Source organism: Tiliqua scincoides, chromosome 1 (genome assembly GCF_035046505.1).
Source record: "Tiliqua scincoides isolate rTilSci1 chromosome 1, rTilSci1.hap2, whole genome shotgun sequence".
Lineage (NCBI taxonomy): Eukaryota > Metazoa > Chordata > Lepidosauria > Squamata > Scincidae > Tiliqua > Tiliqua scincoides.
This window is the reverse complement of record NC_089821.1, coordinates 122,798,950-122,818,385: the sequence shown is the minus strand read 5'-3', so window position 1 is coordinate 122,818,385 and position 19,436 is coordinate 122,798,950. Positions and strand designations below refer to the sequence as shown.

The following is a 19,436-nucleotide window of genomic DNA, read 5'->3' as shown; positions in this document are numbered from 1 at the left end:
TTTCTACAAATTTGGTTGACAACAAGCCAGGATTTGCCATGATGGCCAATCTCAGCAAATTCAGGCTTGTTCCAACAAGAAATTCATATCAGCTGATTTTTAAATCTGGTTTTTTAGGATTTTTCCTCTCCTCTACAGTCTCCTGACCCTCAGCAGAGACTTTCAGACAGTGGAATGGGAGGAGGCGTCCTTGCACGGGTATCATTCTGCTCACATAAATTAGAGTCCAGTTTATTGTTTCTCAGGTCTTGTTTCTCAACTCTTTTAGAAGGAATAGGCACACCTTTTCTCAAATGCTAACCTTAGTGTAATTAGCAAATACAAGGTCACCTCCTTGTAGACAATCTGCTGTATGTAATTAATCCAGATCCAGAGAGGTGGTAGTTTTGATTTATTGAAAGAACTGTCATTGTTCAAAAAGTTACTTTCATGTTTTATTTTTAACTGCAATTCTGTGTGTTGAGAATCTTACATTAAAAAGTGCCTTTATTTAGAACATTTAAGTGAAATAGCACATGAAGGAAATAGCAACTAATGACAGACAATAACTTCCTGTGTGTGAACATCAAAACTGCAATGCAGGCAAGTGTGGTGTTGAATAAAAAGCCTCATGGAGCTGTTCCAGGGAAAGCTGCAAGTGGGCACCATTTAGAGTAGGGAGGAGGTGAAAGGGGGTAATTTCAGGGGAGCAAAGCCAGAAGCTTCAGCAGTTGGACAGCAACCTGGCCGGTGAAGTGGACCCTTACAGAGACTGAAAACAGCACTAGCATCTGGTTACACCTGTGACAAAGGTACTGCACTTTCCCCTTGGTTACTAGAGCAAATTGACAAATGGGATGGTGGTAGCTGACTGGTACTGGTATTCAGGCAGTTAACCTGCCTGGCAGAGTCCTTTGGAGGGTGTGCACCCTTGGCTGACGGCTGCTCTGGTTGACTCTGGACTGAAAGAATCTTGTCGAGTACAAGTGAGCAGCCCTAGGGGGTGGAAGTTAAGATCAGAAAAGATTAAAGTATGGTCACTACTGCGGACTTGATGAGGCAGGAATGTCACCAGAACTAAGAGAGGTATTTAATACATTGCAGCCACCTCCCAATAGCTGTTGGGATGGGAGCTATTAAAACTGTTTGCTCAGAGCAGCACCAGGGCCTGGGAAACGCTCCGGAAGACATCTGTTCCTCACTTTATCACTACTGTTGTCAGCACCTGTTAGAGGAGGAGAGGCACCAGCTCTGTCATTGTGAAAGAAATATTGCCTGCCAAGAAATGTGATGTTACGAGTGAACACTCTGAAAATCATTATGGTTGCAAAGTAACATACCTATACTGCTAAATTATCTATTCTATCTCATTCTCATTTGGTGTTTTGCCCACATGTGAGATTATTCCTGAGGATGGAGCTTCTCTATTTCTAGATATGGAATATTTTTAAAAGGGACCACAACCAACATTCTTAAAATGCATTGTTTTATTGTAATTTAATTGTGAATTAAATTATGGTTAAATTCATAAATCCATGAGCTGGCTTTTACAACTAAGTGTTGAGTGTTTTCTCTCCCTTTGCACTCCCCCCCAACTTCTGATCTGCCAGAGGAACAGTTTACTAGAGTGTGGATGTAATTTTCTTAAGAGGGGAGAAGAGGTGTTATCTTTACACATCCCTTTACTGAAAGGCCATTTCATTCATGCACTCTGAAAAGGAGGCTTGTCATCACGTTCAAGAGGGCTAAGGCTATTATTCGTTAGCAGCCTAGGGAGGACAGGTGCTTGCATTTAGGGAAGATTTGTTCCTGTAAGAGGAAAAAGTGACTCCTTGAAAGACAGGATGTGAGTGATGTGGCTGAATTGGGAGGAAAAAATAATATGTTGGGTTTTTCTCATCCCCCTTAAAATCATGCACAAAGTTTAATTGTAGTTTGCCATTTGGGGGGCATTGTGTTTCTAGCAACATGCCAGATTACTTCCCCCTATGGCTAACAGAACAAATGAAGTGGGGGGGGGGTGCTTTTTAGGAAGAGCTGTAGAGTATATGCTTTACGTGCAGAAGGTCTCCAGGTAAGGTTGGGAAAAGAGCCCCCACCAGTCAGTGCAGACACTACTGATGGAGATGGACCAATGATTTACTTGGAATAAGTCAGCTCGTTTGTCCTGCTTGGCAATGCCAGATGCAATACCCGTTTCAGGGAATTTAGGAAGGTGGATATATCAACTTGTAAACCAAATGCTGCCTACATGCCCTCAATTCAGGTTTTGTTTCTTTGTGCAGTTGATGTGCCTTCACTATATTACATTAACAGCTTTCTGAAGTTTACAGAGAACCTCCAAGCTTTTGAAAATAAGACAATCATAAGACAATGCTGACACTTCAGGGAAGGATAAGAAGACTATAGTCTCCTTGCTGTATGAAACCTCTGATAAAAGTACTTGTGGTGGTGGTTGTCAGTCATCATCTCCTGTTTTTAAAAAGGGATGCTGGAAATACGAATAAACCCATGGACGTGAAATAGCCTGTCCTCGTTCCAGTCCAGTTGCTTCTACAAACAGTCTGTATTGGGTGCGCTGCTTCTCCTCCAGCTCTGCCCTTTGTCTGAAAACAGAGAGGTTGATTAACATCAGCAGATCAGTCGTCCTGACTTTCATTGGCAGTTGACCCTTAGATATGTATTGTGCACTGTGGAAAGTCTATCATGTGGCCCATCTGAGGTACTGGACATAAAGCTTTCTAAAGCATTAGCACAGTTAACCAGCATAGCTGGTAAAAAAAATTCTTCCCTACAACAATAATAGTAGTTGATTATCCATTGTTGAGGAGAAAAGGTGCCTGCATGAGTACCATAGGCTCTAATTGGATGCTTGTGACATCAGCCTGAAGCATGTCACGAGCCCTTGTCTTTCCAAAGGAAAGGGGGAAACTATGTGCTCACTCTAGCACAGGGGTCCAAACTTTTCAGTCTGAGGGCCACATCATAGCCACATCATATGTTTTGTACATTTTTGCGGGCTGAAAAAATCGGTTTTAAAAATGAATTAATTTTAAATGAATGAATAGGTTTTACTTGGGCCCTTTTGGGATCAGCAATAAATGATTCAGAACAAAAGAGAAATGTGACAATTACAGTTATAAAGCACTGTGACAATTCCATGCTTAAACTGAGAAATGATATGATTAATATGAGATATGAGTAATATGAGTAATAGCTGCCTTGAGTCCCTTTAGGGAGAAAGGCGGGGTAAAAATAAAATTATTATTATTAATAATGTCAAACATTAGCAAATGCTCTGACAAAAAAAGACAAGTTGCTGACGGTCAGCTGTGGCCCCTGGGCCACAGTTTGGAGACCCCTGTGCTAGCATTTGAGAACAACACACCGTCCGTCACTCCGCCCATCCAGTCTATTCTCCAGCAGAGGGGCTTAATCCCATCCTTACCGTTATGATATGGACAGTGAGCTATCGCTATGGATGGGGACAGCTATTCAGGTGCTAACACAAAGCTGCACTGGGAGGGTGCGGTAGGAAGATGCACCCCCGTAAGATGTTGCACATCTTTACCCAGACAAGTGGAAAAGAGTGATGAAGTGCTCACTGTTGTATTGTAACATAGTGTTGTCCGGGGAATATGGAATCCCAACTGGTAAGTTTCCTACCTAGAACTGTGGCCTGTTCCGCCTAGCATAATATTTACAAGTGCCATCTTTCAGCATTACTAAAGAATTTTTCTCTCCAAAGGCTGCCTACCTTGCCAATGATTCCAGTTGCTTCCTTGCTTCCTCCAAAGCAAGCCGAGCCTCTTCCTCGGCTTTCTTTCTCCTCTCCTCAGCCAGGCGCCTCATTTCCTCTTCTTCTTCTCGCCTCCTTTTCTCAAACTCCAACCTTTCCTCTTCTGCCATCTCGGCTAGGAGCCGGCGTTCTTCCTCGAGTTGCATTTCCCTTTCTTTCTGTCGGCGTTTTTCTGCTTCTAAGGAACAGATTGTTACATGGTACTTAGTTATTTTTATCTGGTTAAAGTCCAGCGATTATTAGAACACTGTTTCAAGTACACCTAATGTACTCGGGTAATTGCACGGGTATCCACCCAGTCCATTTATTTTTAAGAAACCAAGAAGAATTATTAAATTGGTCTGTGGAGAGGGGCTGATTCAAGCAATTGCTTTTGTTTCATTTATTAAGCAGAGAAGTCCTCATCATCAGTTCTCAAAAGCCTTAAAAGTGGGGCAAATGGAGATGTGAGGATGTTAGGAATTTATAGAAGGAAAAGATTGGTCTCCCATACTTGTCAGTTATATAGATGCAGAAAATTTTAATGGCCTTCTGAATGTTGCAGCATTTCTTTGGAAGGTTAGGGCTTCATGCTAACATTTAATGGTATTTACAGTATAGGAAGTTGGATGAAGGTAAACACTAGATCAGTGTTTCCCAAACTGTGGGTCACAAGCCAATTTCAGGTGGGTCCCCATTCATTTCAATATTTTATTTTTAATATATTTGACTTATTGCTACCATGGTATGTGACTGCATTTGGGGAAATGTTACACATCTGTACTTTTTACAGGCTACTACTATGAATATGCTTTTGACAATGATAGTCAGTGGGGCTTAAGTGTGAGTAGGATTGCAACCTAGGATTGTCAAAATTTTTCCTGCTTGATGATGTCACTTCTGCTCATGACATCTGGTCAGGACACTTCTGGGTCCTGACAGATTCTCATTCTAAAAAGTGGGTCCCGGTGCTAAAAGTGAGAGAACCACTGGACTAGATCTTGCCAGTGTAGCATGGTTTGGAGGAGATGATAGTCCTCTTTTCTGTGCGAGCCTCAATTTTTCAAAATTCATGGTAATTGAAAATATCCAAATAGGAAGTGTACAAAAGATGTTCAGGTGAGTAAAAAGAGGAAAAATAAGGGAACTCCATGAATAAGCTGGAAGGATTCTAAAGAATATCAAGAAAAATTATTTACAACCCAATTCCAACTCTAGCACTTATGCCTCCTTGCCAACGGGGCATGGGCTGCATACTGTGGTGGTGATGGTGGGTAATCGTGGAGCCTCCTCAAGGTAAGGGGAAAATGTTCCCTTACCTTGAGGCTGTGTTGTGACTGTATTGGTGCTGGAAAGTTGAATAGGATTGCATTGTAAAGATCTTTAGCCTGATCCTATACATAGTAAGGTGTGGTTTTAATGGGCTTTCAGCCCATTCCTATCTGCGCCTTGTGCTGTCAGATCTCATGATTCAACAGCATAAGCCAGTCCACTATTCTGCTGCCATTGCAAAGCTGTGTAGGCCACACATAGGCAACAGTGGCCCCCAGAACCTCTGTTGTTGCTGGTAAATTGGTGGTAGAGGCTGATCAGGGCAGGAAGCAGGCCAACCACGCCGGTGGTGGTTCAGGGGCAGGAGGGGGCAGGGTCTTGGTTACAACTATACTCATCAGATCCTTTACCCACTTCCTGGCCTGGGTCTGCCCCCAGAGGCTCTTCAGATTTGCACCAGCGAAAGAGCTGATCTGAGGAGACTCATTGGGGACCAGGCAGACTACAGAGAAATATGGTAAGTAAAAATATCTCTATGGTACTTGTCCTGGGCTGTCTGGTCCCCTGCCAGCCCATAGCATGCAATCCAGGCTGCAATGGTGGTGCTGCACGCTCTGGGCCAGTGGGGGGTTAGGACTGGGCTGCTATGCTGTTTTTTATACAACTGAGCTGCTAGGAAATACGATATTTGAGAAAAGACTGAGGTGGATGGGTTGTTCCATTTGGAAGAATGGAGGCCTGATACCAGCATTCAAATAGGCAAAAACGTCATGGGTTGTGGAGACCACCAGAGAAGAAGAAAGAAGTGGCTCTGTTCAAACATCCCTGATTTGAGATTATGGGAGCTTATGTGTGTCATCGAACATGATGTCCATTACTACTCAGGGAAAACCTGATGCAATCTGTATACTCATTAATGAATCTGCACAGTCTATTAATCCCATTCAAAAAATCTCGAAGCAACCAGTCTAAAGCTGAATCAGAGAATGCTGAGGCGGCCATATGGATTAGTTACATACTTGCCTATTTTTGCTATTAAAGGCACTGCTAAGCACCTTCAAAGCCCTACATGGTCTAGGGCTGGGGTCGGCAACCTGCCATTCTGGAGCCGCAAGCGGCTCTTTCAGCCTTCTCCTGCGGCTCCCTGCGGGGCCAAGCCGTGGGGGGAAGGGGCTCGCCCCTCCCATGACACAGGCACAGCTCCCTCAGCTCAGGGAGCACCTCCCTCCCGCAGCTGCGCCCCATAGGAGAGGGCGTGAACGGCTGGCGAAGCAGCTCCTGCCGAAAGAGCCCGCACCGCTGCCGAGGGCGAGCACGCTCCCGCCACCACATGTTGCCTCCCGCCCGAGCCACAGCGCCAGCTGCCTGCCTGTGTAGGGGAGGGCGTGTAAACGAACCTGACTCCACGGAGCCAAGGCAAAAGCAAACAATTGAGTGCAGCTGCTCTGTCCTCCTCCCAAGCTTAGAGCACAATCCTGTGCGTGTCTCCTCAGAAGTAAGTCCCATTGTGCTTGCTCCCAGGAAAGTGTGCACAGGATTACAGCCTTCAAGCTCCCCACTCAGCATTCACCCGTGCACAATCTAAAACAGTTGTTCTCCAACTGTGGGTCTGGACCTGATTTTTAGTGGGACCTATAAGAGGGGAGTGTATTATATAACTGTGACCTACAAGAGGGGAGTGTATTATATAACTGGGACCTATAAGAGGGGAGCGCAAACTATATATACACTCCCCTGGGAGTGAGCCCCGTTGACTCTACTGGGGCTGACTTCTGAGTAGACAGGGAGAGGAGCTGCTCTCAAGCTGCACTCCTGTCCATGCATCGCTGGGATGAAGCCCCGTTGACTCTACTGGGGCTGACTTACCTTCCCCCCTGTTTTTGCACTGGTATGTATGGAGATCTGCCCCCCCCCCAACTTCCATCTGTTGGTTCTGTGTGCAAGGGGTTTTGCACTGGTCTTGCTGTGATGTCTATATAGAAATCTTCCCTCCCCCACACCTTTCCCCTGCTTTTGTACTGGTATGTATGGAGATCTGCGCCCCCCCCCCAACTTCCATGTGTTGGTTCTGTGTGCAAGGGGTTTTGCAATGGTCTTGCTGTGACATCTATATAGAGATCTTCCCTCCCCTGCACCTTCTCCCTGTTTTTGCACTGGTCTGTATAGAGATCTGCTCCCCCCCCCACTTGTATTGGAATCGAGGAAGATCTGGTGAGGAGGTAGATGTGGTGTCAGCAGTGGCCCCTTTAAGGGTAAGGCCTGGGCATCCAGCAGAGTGTGCTGCACATCTGCAGCCACTTGAAGGCAATAGGGCCCTCAGGGATATAAGAGCACCTGAGGCAGGAAGGGTTTGTGTGTTGTAGAAGGAGTGCAGGTTGACTTTGGAATCTGACCTTGGACTGTGATTTGGCTTATTGACTTTGGACTCTGCCCTGGATACTCTGACTGACTTTGTGACTAAGGGACTGCTAGAGACACTGGAGTTTGAAGTGTGGCTGCTGTGCTTAAGACCTGCTGACGATCCAGGGTCTGCTGTAGTGGTGGGAGGCTGCTGGCAGGAGAGAGGACATCTGCAGGTTGAACAGGGGAGCTACCCTGGAGGTGAGGTCCAGGACTGCAGGGCAGAACCAGGGTCATTTGTTGGGGGAAAGGGGAGCTAATTTGCTTAAAGTGGGCATAATTTTCCAGGCAGAGAATGGCCTTGGAATCAGGCAAAACGCCATAGAGGACCAGGCGTCTGAAAATGGACAAGAATGTATGACAAAACTAACTAAAAGCTACAAGAGGGGGCTACATTATAAAAATGGGACCTATAAGAGCATAAAGGTAAAAAAAAAACTATATATGCAGTGTTATCTTCATTTTAGATGTCAAAAGGGTTTTGTGGCTCCCGAGGTTTTTTTTCCTCTGGAAAATGGGTCCAAATGGCTCTTTGAGTGTTTAAGGTTGCCGACCCCTGGTCTAGGGCCATACTATCTGAAGGACTAACTCCTTCCTCCATATGACCCTACCCATCCTTTAAAGTTTAAACTCTGGGTAGAAGACTCTCTTCCACAACCCATTGTTCTCTGATGGTAGACTGGCCATCATCTTAGCCATCATGGTGGCGGCTCCACTCTGTGGAACTCTCAGCCACTAAATGTGCATCTATCCTCTTCCTGGCCAATGTTTCACTGGGGACTGAAGACCTGGCTTTCTCAAAAGGTGTTTTCTGGATTCTCCTGATTTTTGATCCATATTGCCCCCTCTTTATGGATATTTTGTTGTGGATTGTCTTGCTACTACCAGATTTTATTTTTTTCTTGCATTGTATAAACTGTTTTAACGATGTTTATAAGGTGCCTTGAGTCCCCCACTAGTAGAAAGGTGGCATAGAAATTTTTCAAAATAAATATATTGTATGAATGATTTGTCACTATGGGGTCGAGTAAGAGAATGGTCCTTATTCACTGAGCTGCGCTAGTGATTGTGATCTTCAGGCTATTGTGCGTTTCTTGATACCAAGGCCCTCCTTACAGCACCTGCACGTTCTTTTTCCTCCTGCTGCTTTTTCTTCTGCATTTCAAGAAATTTCCTGCGCTGTTCCTCTTGCTGCTGCCGTACACGTTCTTGGGCTGCCTTTTCAGCTTTGAACACCCTTGCTGCCTCTTCCTCCTGGCGCTGGCTCTCTTCTTCACGCTGCTGTCTTCTTAGCCTAAAAGAGAGCGGTCAATCAAGAAGGGCCCAAGTGGATCATTTGCCAGCAATGGAGAAGAAAGGGGCATGAATGTTTTAACATGCAACCTTTCTACTAATAAAAGAGCAAGAGGAATACTGCAAATGTAACCAGAGTGTCCAGTCCAGCTGAAAAGAACAGGAGATAAAGAAGAGCACAGAAATGGAAGAATGGTTTGCTGGTGCCACTTGGGAACCTAGTGACCTGTCTTCGTATTTTGAGCTAACATTTGCAAGTACTGGGCTTCAGGTTTGGGCGCTCATTAGAGGACCACATTCTGATGCCAGGATAAATTGGACAAATTTGAGTAAAATTTTGAGCCAAACTCCATGTTACAATAAAGCCATCATTTGCATCACTGGCTTACCTTTTTAAAACAGCACCCAGGTTGGGCTGGGTGCATATCAAGACCATGGGGGGAGATAGAAGGCTTTAACTCTGTTCCTTGGCATAAATCCAGTCAGGCTCAGGCCCTACCAGTTTCTTTTTTCTAAGGGAAAAGAGCTCCCACTGGTGCCAAGGGTGCAAATGACCCCTCATTCCCACTATTTTTAAAAGAGAAGCCTACCAGCACAAATGATACTTGCCCCTTATTTGCAGTTTTCTTTTGGGAGAGTTTCTTCTTTATTGGGGGGGAAGAGCTGAAAATACCATCTTCCAGGGGAAAGTTTTATTGGAACTGGTGTGAGCGGAAGAGGTTAAAAAAAAACAACCCAAGCTGAGATTGCAGTTCTGAGCATTTCTCATGGATGCTATTTAAAGTTTCTAGACACATTTGAAAGTGTGTGGGAAATGTAATAGAGGTGTTGTCAATTTAACGGGGCTCTGGGATAACTTATGATGGGGATGGAGCCACAGGGTTTCTAGTGGGGAGTATCTTGTGGGACCCATCCTTGGGCAAGGAAGACAAATGACTCAGTAGTTTGGTAGTTTGACTGGGACACTGTCTGGGACACTGTTCTGCCCCCTTGGCGGCAGCAGCTTGTCTGGCACCTGAAGTTGGCCCCAGGAGGAACCAGTATAATTCAGGAGCACATGCACACCTTGCTGTGTGGCATTTAAAGGGCACAGAATCCAGTCAAGGAGAACAAGCAGTCATGTCTAGAGGTCAGGGGAGGTCCCAGCAAAGGGGATAGCCACAAAGGAGGAGTACTCAGGTGGTGATCAACCCCCCAGATTCTGAGGCCTGGGTCCACCATAACACACATGAGCATATCTGTGCACATGAATGACATTCTCAAGTCTCTGAAAAGGCTCCTATATAAAATAAGCCTAGTCAGGTGCCAGAAGGTGCACATGCAGCTGGTTTTCCTCTGCCAATTGCTCTTTGAAAATTGCTTTTGTAAAAAAAAAAATAAAAAATACATCCTGTTCTTAAAAAAGCGTTTTGAGAATTAGGTGCAAGTACTGTTCAGAAAGTATCTCCAATGGGCAACCAGTATTTTAACTTGGTGTTTCACACTGTACTGAAACCTAATTTATAAATTGCTTTTTGAACCTGGGAGAGTTCAAATAATACTTTAGATTTTGGGGGGGATGGGGTAAGGAGGTCTTTAGAAAGGTAAATTATGCAAAGGAAAAAAAATCCAGGGTGCAAGAAACACGACTCCCACTAAAACAAACTTTATGCCCTTCTGTATAGGAGTCAGAGCCCTTCCCTGCTGTCAATGAAATTCCAGAGATGGCAATGTCAATTTGTTTAATTTACAGTGCAAGTGTATGTATGCTTACTCAGAAGTTAGTCCTGTTGTGTTCAGTGGGGCTTTTCCCCAGGAAAGTGTGTTTCAGATTGCAGCCAGGCAGACCAATCCTAACTCCTCAGCTAATCCATTGTGGTATCCTGTGCGGGAGTTTCAGCCTCCAGAGGCCTCCTTGGGGTAAGAGAACATTTGCTCTCTTGCCCTGGGGTTAGCCCATGCCGAACCGCTGGGTCTACATGGACCTGCACCATCTCCATAGCTGGTGCAAGTCCGTGTGGACCTGGGCTGGGGAATTGAGGCCAGGAAGCGGGTTGGGATTTGGCAGATACTGCTGCCACCAAATCTGCTCCCTTCCTGGTCCCAGTCTGCCCTGATCCATCACCACTCTGTTCTGCCCTCCCCATCTCCCTCAAGCCTCCTGTGTACGCACACTAGTGCTGGCAGGTGTCCAGTGGCTGCTGGCATGTGCAGCCACCCACATGTCACAGCGGCAGCCAGGCCACATACTCCAGCATGCCAGCTTTTGCATCAGCTGGTAAGCACCTAGCACCGCTGGAACATTTGTTCCGGCAGCAGTAGGTACCTATTAGGCCATTAATTTGATAACAGAATGTGGAATCTCTAAATGAACAGTTTGAGATGCTGCAAAATAACAATTTTCTTGCCACAAGTTCCTGTGTTTGGAAAATGAGCTCATGAACGTAAAGCCAAAAAGTCAGGTTGCCCAGCAGACTTCCCTGAAAAACAAAGAGCAACAAATCTGGCATAACACATTGCAATATCTACTTTCTGAGTTAATAGAAATGGCATTAAAATTGGTTTTAGAGTCCCCTAACCTTTTCAAAGGGATCCACATTACTACTTTTAGTTGGGATCATGCACTGGGATCATGGGAGACCTTTCCTCCCAAGAACAAGAAGAGAAAGTCCACTGACGGATGGAAAGCTGAGATAATACTCCAGTCTGGGGAGAGAACGGGAACTGAAGCATTCTACTGACCGCCTCTCCTCCATTCTCCTGCGTTGTTCCTCTTCCACCTCCTCCTTCATCCTCTCCATCTGTTCCTGCTGCTCTTGTTGCTTCCTTTTTAGTTCCTCCTGCTCCCTCCGTTTTTTCTCTACTGCCAGCCGCCTTTGCTCTGCCCTTTCTGCTATCAGTCTGTCCCGTGATAGCTTTGCCTCTTGTTTATTCTCAAGGATAACCTGGACAGTTCAAAGAAAAGAGGATGACCTCGCACACCATACTCTGCGTCATTGTTAACATAAGAATTATAGTCCTTCAAATGAAGATCTTTTTAAGCCATTTCTGCCCAGTGTTGCATACACGCAACAGGGATCATATGTGTATACCTGTGGGCTGGGCAGAAATGGGTTAAAGAAGAGAAACGTGTGGGTTTGCTTTACGTGGGTTAGATGCAACTCTCCATCCCAATATGGTAAACTTGACCGATGACATTCTGTTTTTGTGCAAGGCTTGCCATGAAATGTGCCTGTGTGCCCGACAATTCTTTCACCCTCCCTCACTTGCCTGAAAGGTAGAAAGATTCAAGCCACTTGTTTACATGGTCAGCTTCCATGTGAGGAAAAAATACTTGTAGCTATGTTGTCTTTTGAAATAAATTGTTTATTTATTTAAAAAAAGGGCCAGTGTAGGACTCAGTAGCTGCAAATAGCACCATGCTGCTGTTTATACCTTGCTTTTCAGCTAGTGCTAAACTGAGACAGTAGATGTCACTGTCACCACTCAGAATCAGGGAAGTTCCAGGTAGAAGGAGGCTGCCTTGGGGAAATCTCCCTCACAGTATCATGTAGAACTCCAAAATCCCAGAGGTTTCCCTTAAAATTGGACAGTAATTGAAGGCAGACAGTCTCTAGGAAATCATGCAACCACCTCCGTTCTAACTGAACAGAGGCTATGCAAGTGAGATACTTCCTGTATGTCATAGTGGCCCACCAAATGCTTCAGGGAGCACAAAAGATAACAAGACACAACCTACGTCCTGGTGCCCTCCCCTGCATCTGGCGCTTCGAGGTAGTCTACTTCCCAAAGCAGGAGCTTGCACATACCTATCATGACTTGTAACCCATGATGGACGTTTCCTCCAGAAATCTTAAAGGCATCTCGGCGTGATGCCATCACCACTTCCTGTGGCAAGGAGTTCCACAGACTAATTACACACTGGCTAAAGAAATATTTTCTTTTGTCTGTCCTTACTCTCCCAACACTCAATCTTAGTGGCTGTTGACTGTTCTGTGGATACTTTGACATTTTGTTGTTGGTTCCAATTTGTATATTTAACTCCCTAACTGTCTGGCAGCTGCTGTCAGATACACAGCTTACAACTTGCAGAATGTCTCCAGGGCACCATAAATTGCTGATTTACTCCAAGTACTGCTCTAGTGGCAGAGAAATGTCATGGAAATGTTAATTAATCAGGTACTTAGCAGCCAAATCACAAAGCAGAATAGTATGGGCCCTCATATTATTTTCCACCAGGTCCTTGGGATTTGGAGCAGACATGAGGTTTCATTTTTGCCTCAACATGCTTTTCTCTGTGAGTTGTTGTATCTTTTTTTTAAAGAAAAAAATACAGACTAGAATTACTTGTGAGACAACTAATAAAGCATAATCTCGCCAACAGCACAAGAGAATAAAATGGTGCCATCAGCAGGGCTGCCAATTCTGACTGAAGCTATTCCTAGAGACTTTTTCCCAGCATTGTATAATGTTGGAAATTCCTGGAGGGTCCGTGAAAATCTTTCAGGAGTCACCTGGAGATTGAAGCAGATTCCTGGAGACTCCAGGCTAAACCTGGAGGTTTGGCAATGGGAGCCATCAAGATTACAGTCTGAGAAACAGGGAGGTGTGAACTGGCACCATTCCAAATTGCCTGCCAGTCCCCAGAGAACAATTTCTGAAAGCGTACCTTGGCCTGAAAGTGACAGCTCTCACCTCTGGGATCTCACTGCTCGGAACGGCATCTGTCTGGGGACTCTTTGTGGTAGGAACCACTGGTTGGAGGACACTGATCATCTCATTTGCAGGACTGGCGTGAGACCTGAAAGCATTGCCAGCATCTTCACTTGGAGGCTGACACTCTTCAAGAGGTGAGGAGGGCTCTTCCTTAAGAGGAGGGCTGCTTGGAGAAGGACTCTGGTCAGCGGTGCCTCCCAATTCTCCTTCTCCTTCAAGACATGGGATCACTTCAGCATCTGCTTCTCCGTTTTCTTCTTGGCTTGGTTCCTCAGTAATCACTGGGATGTCGACACCTACTGGCTTCACCATGGGATAAGAAGTTCTTTTCCCAGTCATCTTTTTCTGCCGTGGTTTTCCTGTACAAAGGTGCATGTCAACCATAACTCATAACCATGTCTGCCATGTGCAACTCCAACGCACAGTTTTATGGGTGTTGCAACTAAGCACTCTTTTAATGTTCAGCAAACTACACATGCACACACAAATAACTGTAGCAAAGACCCCTCAGTCCCCTTTTGTGAAGAAAAGCCGCTGTGGGAAACAGCAACTGAGAACAGGGAAGTAGCAGGGCAATGCTTAACCCTTTCCCTGCCTGCCACTTCCTGGCTCCAAATTTTTTCCTCCTTCCTCCCATTTGCCCTTGCAATCTTGTGTTTGGAACTCCCTTGGGGGGGGGGGGATGCTGAAGAGGTTAAGCTGGAGTGCAGAAATGATGGTTGGGGAAAAAGTTCAGCATGCCCTTGACTGCTTGCCTCGTTTCAATGCTCCACCTGGAAGTGGTTTTTCATTGAAAATATGGCCATTGGGCTCCCATTACACCTGTTTGGCCTGCTCTCACTATGAGACTGTGCACAAATTATTCTTTTTGATCAGGATGATAGTGTTCATTCCACAACCCCTTGTTTGCAGGTGGCACAGATCCTTTCACTTCAGATAGCACCTCTCTTGCTATTTTCCCAGCATACAACACTCCTTCCATGGATTATCTCCTTAATGAAGAATACATGAATATGATTCTCTTTCTGCTGTTTTGAAATCTCAAGGATGGCAGCAGATCTTCTTCCACCAGTGACCAGAACAAGTAGAGAGAGCCAGAGGGGCTTAGGAAATGACCTCTTTTTTGCCTTTCTCTGTGCTGAGTGCTTCCAGAGAGTAGGTAGAGCCACCACACACAGGTCCACCTTGCTTCCTCTGGTAGCAGCTGCCTTTGCCTAAAAAAAAGGGACAATAGCTGCTGGCAGAATAAGTGAGACCTTGCTGCTGTATTTTAAAAAAAAACACAACAACACAAAAAGCAAAAACTAGGTCTTCTTGCTGCTGCCACTGTGGATAATGAAAAACCTTCCATTCCAGTGACTGCTAATTGAGTACCAGTGGTAACAGTGACTGCTAATTGAGAGGAAAATCAGAAAAACCCATCATTTATTTCATATTCTTCACAAACTTATGAAGTTCAGCTTTAAAACACACAGTGGCTTTTATTTCAGGCTGCTGTGATTGGCACTATTTGAGACCTCAGTTGGAACTGGTGTATTCCTGCATTCATACCTACAACAGATTCCGCCTGGCTTGGACGTTTGTCTTTCTTGGGGCTCTTTTTCTGTGGTTTTGACACAGCTCCTGTTTTTGCCAATTCATGTGTCTCCTGTTTTGACACTGGTCTGTTCTCTGAAACTTCTCTAGCCTGGAAGTTAAATAATGCAAAGTTACTGCTGAAGTAATCATGTTGGTGTGGCACAGTGATTGGGGTGTGTGTGTGTGTGTGTGTGTGTGAGAGAGAGAGAGAGAGAGACACACACACACACAGAAGACAGTGTGCACAGAGTTTGCATCTTGGGCTGTCCATTCTATTTACTCAGAAAGATTGAAATTGTTCAGAAGAACACATTTTTCTGTTTGAGGTCACAAAGGGACTCAGTGTAGCTGCAGTGTGTGTAAATTTCAGCTTTTCTGAAACTGATGGCCCAAGAGCCAGGAGTAGTAGGGGCAAAACCTAAAGCAGGTGAACAGTGAAATCAGCTGGCATTGCTGTAACTAAGCAGAAATTACAGGTAGGGGGGGAGAGGTAATCCCTCTCTGCTGCTCAAAGGCCTGCAAGAAAATAAGATTAGCATGCTGGCTAAAGAATGAAGGTCGAAGATGTAAATAGTTAAAACAGCGGAGTCCCCATGGAACCACCTCACAGCAATCAGTCTCAGCGTGTATCTTTTCCTCTCCAGAGTCAAACTCTGAAAAAACCAGGTTTTTTAAGTTAGCAGCACAAGCAAGTTGTGCATGGGACTGATTGGCTGGCCCTCAATTGATGTAAGGAAACCTTCCCCAAAATCTTTAATTTTGTGCTTTACTAAAAGTTTCCTTTCAAAATTAGCAAGGCAACACATGGATGGATACACACCTGGACTTTCATGCTGCACTTTCAAACATTTAAAAAAGGTAGGCAGGCTGGCTGCCTGAAAAGGTGTGGGGGTGGGATAAGACTGAGGACTGACATGAGTTTGCTTTGCCTTGCTTGTGTGCACTCAGCTGCAAAAGGCTTTCCCTGTGGCTGAGACACGTTGTGAGCTCTTTTTTTTTAATAATATGACTCTGTTCACTATAAAAGCATATGTGATGAGAAGGGAAACAGAATTTCAATGCTGGATAATGCTGTAGGACACTGCAGAATTTCTCTTCCTGATTCAGTATCAAGACATCTACAGCTGTGGGTTATTTAATGAATAGCACACTCATCTGGCATTCCAATCCACTTTATACAGGTTTCCTAAGGAAAATGATGGTGGGCACGAGGTCAGGAGCCCTGCTCAAGGACAAGAATATCAGTTAGATTCAATTTGTCTGTTAAGACTCATGTTAACTGTATCCATATAATAGCTTATGGTCCTTATAGTGTAATAATGTAATGGTCCTTATAATGTAGTGGTTTTACTATTTGCTTCAGGTAGTAGGTCTATAATTCTTTGAGTCAATCTTCCCTCTTCTCACCTCTGCTTTAAAAAGGGGGTGGGGGAGAGATAAGCACTTTGTTTACTTCTTCCCCTTAAGAGATGACTTGGTATTTTGCTTCCTGAAGCAGAAAAATCTCAACAACTTCCCCCCATTATGGCAGAAATTTGTTTAGTGATGGAATGGATAATGTGAAGAATGAATAATGTGTTGCCGTATAGTGGTTTCTCAAAATGTACCAGCTGAAACAGTCTACCTCACCCAGCCCTTGGGCTGGACTATCCCTGCCCTCCCCAATCTTTTGTACCCACTTTGCATGGAATTTGCCTAAGAATTTTGCTGTAAGACTGCAGACTGTGACACTTACTGCATGGCGACGGATGGTCTTAGCCTTCTTGCTGGTTTTCTTGGACAAAGTTGTCGGTTCAACTTCTGTCTCAAACATATCTTCAGAGGAATGTACGCCTATTGTGTTCTCTTTAATTGTCTCACTGTGGCTTGGCATTTCTGTGAGAGTACCACCATCTGATTCAGGAATGGGAAACCTCTCCCTTTGAAAAGGCAATATGAAGCAACCAGGTCAACTTGTGGACAATTTTTATATACATGATTTTTTTAATTGGAAAAGGACTAAGAAAGAACAGTAACAACAGGGAATACCCCCCCCCCCCACCGCAACTATGTTTGCTGTTGTTTATTTGCAAAGTGAAAAATCCCTAGATGTGCAACTCATGTAATTGTGATGGCCTCAGCAAGTAGCTGCCTTTGGACTGTCGCCTTGTTATCAAGAAAAGCAAGAAATTTCCTCCTGTACTATTAATGGTGATCCCAAGACTCCTCTACATGGTTAATAATAAAAGCCCAGTTCCCAAAATATTCTGTGCCCCTTTCATCTTGCAGTCTCAAAAGTCTTGTCATGCTCTCCCTGCATCTCCAAGCAGTGATAATTCCGAGAACAACCCAAACAGGTCTAGTTTCCCTTGAGTAAGGAAGCATTGGGAATTTATACTGAGTGTTTTTATAATAGTGAGGGTCTTTGTTATTATGGCACTCATAATATTGAGTGCCAGGTTTGGCTTTACTTACAAGTAGCCAGAACAGAAATGGAGACAAACTGGCACTGCTGCAAGGCAGAAGATCTGCTCTTGCCTGTGAGACCCTGCATGGCACAGTGCTTCACCTTAGTGAGGGTTGCCAGGTTGGCAGCATCCCCAAACATAAGACTCACATGATGGAGCCTGGTGATGCCAGAAAATGAGGCCTGGGGACATCCCAAGTCTGCCAGTTCTTGAAAGACAAAGAACGTAGAGAGAGGTTGGAGCCTACCAGTAAAGGGGTGGGGCCCAGTGAAGTGAAGGCCCAGACAAAAGGAAAAATTCAGAACAAGGGTGTTGTATTCCCTCCCCATTGTTTTGTGGAGGAATTTTTTTATCTCCATTTGAAGGTAACCTGTGAAAAACCAAAAACTAAAGGCCTGGCAATGCTACTGTTGACTAGCTCACACTATTTTCTCTCCATCTCGTGTTTTTAAAATGGGGATGCTCTAGTGCTGGCAACAGGTTGCTGGGGGCCCTGGGACAAAGTGCACTGGGCCTCTGTGGCACCCCCTCCTGTTTCCTAATGGCATATTGGGTGCTAAGGGCTGAGGGGTTGGCCTGGGCCAGTGGCCCTCTGATATGTGTGGGCTCTCTGCCAGTACCTGACTTGCACAACCTCTGAAGCCACCCTGCTATTCCTGGTCTACAATCTGCCAGGCAGCCAAAAGCTTTCATAATGGGTCAAATAAGGAGGTGGAAAGGACATACAGTGTCACATGGGTAACGTGTTGACAGTGTGATAAATTTTTGATTTTGGGAGTGGTGGTTGGATTTGCAAGACTGTGGCAGACGGGGTTAAACTTTGTATGCAAGACTTTCAAAAAGCAACTTGTAGTTGGGTTACAAGTGTAAAGAATAAACCTTTGAAACTTTCTAGAGAGTCTTGGCTGTTGCAGTGTGATCCGTACTCCAACCCTAATTATTTTCTTTCCATATTAGCAAGCCCTTTTCCTTCCACTTCTACCAAGATCTTAGCCTCTTATGGAGCAGTGCCTTTTGCCTATTGTATCCTGGCTTTTCCGGTTCCAGCCCTCACCTCCTGACTTCAGGGAACCTGACCTGGAGCACATGCATTGTCAGATTACAGCTGTCTGCAGCCTGGGCCTGATCCTGCCAGGTTGACAGTGTACATTTTATCTCGTTATAGTGAACAGCTCTCATGAGAATGTGTACGGCATAATTACAAGTCTGGGAAAACATGGAAAGAACATGGTCTCTTATTACACAGGACATATTCTTTCTTCAGCAATAGATGGACTAAGGAATCATCAAATGCTTGCTGAAGAGGTCCTTAAGCTTGTGTAACTTTTCCCTCTGCAGGGCTGTCTCACATGACTGCAGAGAAGACTGACCTTGTTCACAGTACAAGGTATACTCTACAGAGGACTGATCTGGGTGAAAATGAGTGAGGGTCCCACCCACCCACTTTTCAAAGAGGGGCATGAGCGCTCACATTTTCCTCCGCTTCCTGGCAGGCCATTTCACTCTGCAAAATAAGGGTGGGGGAGACTGCCTGCCTGCCTGCCTGTCACATTAAAGCAGGGTTATCCAAACCCCAGCCCATGGGTGAGATCCCGGGTTTGGAAAAGGCCCTCTCTCCCTTGAGAGGTGCTTACCGTTCTGCATTCCAGAACACAGAACCCCTGCCTAAAGTCACATGTGAGGAATGGTTTTGATGGTCCCATTTCTCATGCAATTATGTGGCAATGGGACAATGCACCAGGAAGAGAAGTTGATACGTGTTCCCATGACTCTCATCAGGTGTTGGGGGAGGCCAGTCAGGAATTCTTTGAACCGGTCCACATGTAATCTGGTTTGAGTACAATTCCTTCTCCTCAGGGTCCCTTGATCATCATTACAATTCTGTGAGGGTAGGAAGAAGCCTCTAATCTCAGTGTTTTGATTCTTTGGGAGAAACTGTGACTATCAAAAGTGGAAAAAATCAGAGCTCTACTAGACTGAAGAAGGCTGACATA

At 45.0% G+C, this 19,436-nt stretch overlaps 1 protein-coding gene across 1 annotated transcript in view; it reads right to left on the bottom strand.

The window, feature by feature from the left end:
• Window positions 1-2,437: 2,437 nt before the first annotated feature.
• KIAA2012 (KIAA2012 ortholog) overlaps window positions 2,438-19,436 on the bottom strand; it is an 85,610-nt gene continuing 68,611 nt past the window's right edge. Inside the window, exons 19-25 of the mRNA XM_066621871.1 lie at window positions 16,731-16,914; window positions 14,969-15,104; window positions 13,397-13,776; window positions 11,444-11,646; window positions 8,551-8,723; window positions 3,737-3,956; window positions 2,438-2,585 (exon numbers count right to left, since the gene is read on the bottom strand). Coding sequence (XP_066477968.1) covers window positions 2,438-2,585; window positions 3,737-3,956; window positions 8,551-8,723; window positions 11,444-11,646; window positions 13,397-13,776; window positions 14,969-15,104; window positions 16,731-16,914 — 1,444 coding nt within the window. The remainder of the gene's footprint in view (window positions 2,586-3,736; window positions 3,957-8,550; window positions 8,724-11,443; window positions 11,647-13,396; window positions 13,777-14,968; window positions 15,105-16,730; window positions 16,915-19,436) is intronic.